We start from the raw sequence: 4,489 nt of genomic DNA, 5'->3' as shown, positions 1-4,489 counted from the left end.
GCGCCCACCCAACCGGATTTAACTAATTTCTAAACTCACTCTAAAAACCTGTTGTTGGGATACACCCGACTCAGCTGCTTATTTGAGCTGACCTAAAACGCACAATCCTCCTCATGTCTGAGAGAAAAATCAATGGCAAAATTTGACAAGCAGAGAAAGAGTTGGCAAGCTGTGAGGAGGAGTTTTAATGCCATGGGTGCCGTTAAGCCCTAATTAATGAAGCGTGGAGACGAGCAGGAGAGGGTGCCGAGGCAGAGGGGTGTGTGGGAGGAGTGTGCGTGGGGTCTGCTGACCTTGGGTTCCTCTGGGACAGGAGCATTTGTAGGTATTGATCAGGTCAATGCAGGTGCCCCCATTCTGGCACGGCTGGGAGGAGCACTCATTGATCTCCACAGAGCAGTTGGTCCCCAAGTATCCTGGCATGCACTGCAGRGACAGAGGGAGGAACGAGGGAAGAAGACACACAAGAAGAAAGAAGAAGAAAGCAGGAGGAGAGTGGGGAAAGTTTAATCAATGTCTGACATGAAACAAAGAGTTTTTGTTTACCTGGCTGTTTTCTGGAATTCATCTTCCCAAGGCCAGCATATCCTTTACTCAAGGGGAGATTAACATAACTGAGCTGTTTGTTTTCTATTTATAAATAGTTTTTTAATAAGAGTTCTGCTGAGAGTAGAGTCGATGTATGATTAGACAGAATAGAAACAACACTAAACCACTGACAGCTGAGGAGGATAACACCAGTCGTTACTTTACAAAAAACCTCGTAGCTGGAAACTTTAGGCCTTGGCATCCATGAGGTCGCTTCTTTGATATGTAACACCCACCTAGATATTGTTTCAGACAAGGCACATCCAACCAACAGAACAATGCAGCCACCATAGAGCAACTGCTCAGGAATGGCTTAGGGAGCACAACAAAAAGCCCAGATTGTAATCGGATCTAGCGTTAATTGAACTCCGATGCAACAAAAAGTCCTGGTCCCAAAAGGACACCCAACAAAGGTCCTGCATTCCTGCCCTGCTGAGTGCTGCTTCAAGCACACAATGTTAGCTTACACAATATTAGGATTTAAAGGACCGATTACTGTAAATTTACAATTAAAATTAGGGATTTGTGCAAAATAAATCAAGTTACTAAAATAAAYCAACAGATTTAAGTTGTAAGTATCTGCAGAATATAAACAAGTGAATCCAACACAGAACAGGGTGCACCGATCTGGTTTCGGATTAGAGTTGTTACCTTGCAGGTATATCCACCCAGGAAGTCGGTGCAGGTGGCTCCATTCTGGCAGGGGTTCGGCGTACATTCGTCCACCTGCTCCTCGCAGTAGCTCCCACTGTAGCCAACCTGACAGTGGCAGTAGTGAACGTTTCCTGCATCCAGGCACTGACCCGAGTTTTTACACAGCTGGGAAACATCCACTCCTGGGCAGAGATGGCAAGATGAAGATTAGTTAAATTTCTAAAACACTAATTCATACTAAAAAATTAAGAAATTAGAATACTAATGAACAAAAGACATGTAAATATTTGTATTTAAAGGAGACTTATTATGCTTTTAAATCATTCAGTTGGGGTTTATATAAAGTGGAACTGCAACGCTTTGGTCAGAAATCCTCCACAAGCCCCTCTTTCACCCTTTTTCTGAAGTGTGTCTCAGATGAACTCATTTTGAGGCTGCCTCTTTAAAGCCAAACAAGACACTTCACACCTCACCTCACCTCCAGCTTCCAGAGCGGTTCATTCTAGTTTGATAAAGTGGGTTTAGACTATCTAATTAAAAGATGTCAACAACGGGAGGCTTTTCCATCCAGTCTTACATGTTGGAACAGTTTATTTGGTAAGTCTGGACCTTATTTGGCAGTTCTGTCACAAATACTGTGGCATAATAGTTCACAAAACATCATAAAAAAAATCTGAAAACTGATCAGTTTGAAAATATGACCCAAACAGAATATAAAGATATCTATGAAGCACTGGGAGAGACTAAATTCAACTTTTCTGCCTCCTAGAAACTTGTCTTAGAGACAAAAGGTATTTAACAGCTAAAAAAAGTGGATTTTGAATGATATGTCCCCTTTAAAACAAAATTCAGAGGAGTTGCTATCTCTGTCTTACCTCTCTGTTTAGCTGCCACCTCACAGGAAACACTTGGCACGTCACAATAAAGGCCCGTCCAGCCAGTCTTACACCCACAGCTGTATGTAGTTCCTGTCTGCCAGCAGGTTCCCCCGTTTTTACATGGTGACGTTTCGCACCAATGAACCAAGTTCTGAAACACAAAGGTGTAAGAACATCAGCTAAAAAACTCTTACTTTGATTTTAGTGTGAATGAAGATTTATTTTTATTTTCCCATGTTTTTTATTTGTTTAGTATCTTACAACTTCTGAAAACTTTATGCCTTTTTAGCCATTCCTGCTGTATATCAAAATGCAGTGGTGGGCAGCACTAATCTAAATATTAGTTGAACTAACCCTAAAGCACTAACTCAAATATTTAGGTCCCCTTTTTCTAAAGCACTAATGTAATATTAGTTGAACTATCCCTAAAGCACTAACTCAAACATTTAGGTCCCCTAATTCTAAAGCACTAACGTAATATTAGTTGAACTAAACCTAAAGCACTGACTCAAATATTTCGGTCCTCTAATTCTAAAGCACTAACGTACTGAAAATTTTAGCAAAAGTTAATTCTAAAGCACTAAAATAATCTAGTTGATGAAACATTCTTCAGTTAACATATTTACTGTGTGCAGAATGTTGTTACTTTGTGCCCTTGGTGGGCCAAATGGGAGTCACCCGCAGGCCAACTTTGGCCTGCAAGCCTTGACTTTGACACATGTGACTTTGTAGATAAGTGACACGCATATGAGCAAAATGTATGACAGCTTTCACCCTCAACTGTGAACAATAATGTTGAGCAATTACATTTAAAGACCTCAGTTAGTGCTTCTAAATTTAGCCTATAAATTTAGCATGTGCTAATCCACTAATTAATTAAAAAAATAGCAAAAGCCCTAAAGCACTAATCAAGAAATTAGTTCCCCTATTAGTGCTTTAGGGGAACTGTGCCCACCACTGTCAAAATGTTTACCCTATCTAGGAGATGAATGCAATGGTTTTTGTTTTYGTCAGTTTTAAACTTTGAAAATCTTTCACTATACTTTATTTACAAATCTCTTCCCCACAGGAATATATCAAGCTCTCTACATTCCTATRTACAATCTCTCCCTCCTTCTACCTGACAACTGAGTCCAGTGTAGCCATGCGGACAGGTGCATTTGTAGGTGCCGTAGCTGTCCTGGCAGGTGCCTCCATTCTGACAGGGTCTGGAGTCGCACTCRTTGATGTCATGCTGACAGTAGCTCCCAGTGAAGCCTGGTGGACATAAACAGGTGAAGGTGTTGATCCCGTCCACACAGGTGCCGCCGTTGAAGCACGAGCTGTGGGGGGAAAAAAGTATTTGAAAAAAAAAAAAAGAAACAAAGGTGGTTTAGAATTATTCTGCAGCTTTTAAGGAAAGACTGAGTAAATCAATGAAACATTATCTGAGCTGCAGGCAAATTCAAAGCTGATTTATCCACAGAGAGTTCTCGAAGAATAAACACTTCTGTTTTTACAGGAATGCCCTGCTTCGTGATCAAACTTCTCACACACGGCAGCAACCACGCAAAGGAAACTACTTTTTATTTCAACTCCTCAGTCACACATGAAGTCATTATCCAAGCTCACTTTCTTCTAATTGATTATAGGACAGCTGAAATACAAGATTTGTTGCTGTTAATCCATACTCCACCACAGGGGGCAGCAGTGGACAAGAAAATGAAATTTATAGGGAGACTCAAAGTGAACCTGTTGATCAGATCACATTTCTTTACTCCTCAGCTGTCCAATTAAAGTCAAATCTTTAATGTTGGAAAGAATAATCCTTGTCTCTAATTGACTCTGTGTGAGCTTTGTACCTTTCTGTGCAGTCAGGAGTGTTATTTTCACAGTGGATCCCACTGAAACCGGGCGGGCAGGTGCAGGTGTAGCTGTTAACGCAGTCTGTGCAGTTGGCTCCGTTCCGACACGGGTTGCTCTCGCACTCGTTGATGTCCTCCTCACACTTTGGACCCCGGAAGCCAGGCAGGCAGGTGCACAGGAAGCTGTTCACTTCGTCCTTACAAAGGCCTCCGTTGCTGCAGGGGTCTGTGAGAGGGGAGTTTCACACTCAGCTGTGTCCTCTCAGTTTTGTGTCTACGCTATAATCCAGAAAATAAAACGTACTCGGCTTGCAGTCGTCAACGTTGGTCTCACAGTTGCGTCCTGTGAAGCCCGGCTTGCAGTCACAGCGGTAGCTGCCTAACGTGTTCTGGCACGTTGCTCCATTCAGACACGGATTCTTCACACACTCTTTAATGTCCACCTCACATGTTTGGCCTATAGACAAACAGAAAGTAAATGTCAAATCCAGAGGTGGCTAGTAACTAGTTACATTTACTTGAGCA

The 4,489-nt window shown here is 42.0% G+C and overlaps 1 protein-coding gene across 1 annotated transcript in view; it reads right to left on the bottom strand.

Moving 5' to 3' along the window:
* Positions 1 to 4,489, bottom strand: part of notch1b (notch receptor 1b) — a gene marked incomplete at its 5' end in the record, with an annotated part of 48,196 nt that overhangs the window by 14,038 nt on the left and 29,669 nt on the right. The window contains 6 exon segments of the mRNA XM_014024005.1: positions 294 to 426; positions 1,240 to 1,424; positions 2,118 to 2,271; positions 3,241 to 3,442; positions 3,962 to 4,190; positions 4,269 to 4,421. Of these exon segments, the coding sequence (XP_013879459.1) occupies positions 294 to 426; positions 1,240 to 1,424; positions 2,118 to 2,271; positions 3,241 to 3,442; positions 3,962 to 4,190; positions 4,269 to 4,421 (1,056 nt within the window).

Source organism: Austrofundulus limnaeus, unplaced genomic scaffold, assembly GCF_001266775.1.
Source record: "Austrofundulus limnaeus strain Quisiro unplaced genomic scaffold, Austrofundulus_limnaeus-1.0 Scaffold403, whole genome shotgun sequence".
NCBI lineage: Eukaryota > Metazoa > Chordata > Actinopteri > Cyprinodontiformes > Rivulidae > Austrofundulus > Austrofundulus limnaeus.
This window is presented reverse-complemented; position numbering and strand designations above follow the sequence as displayed.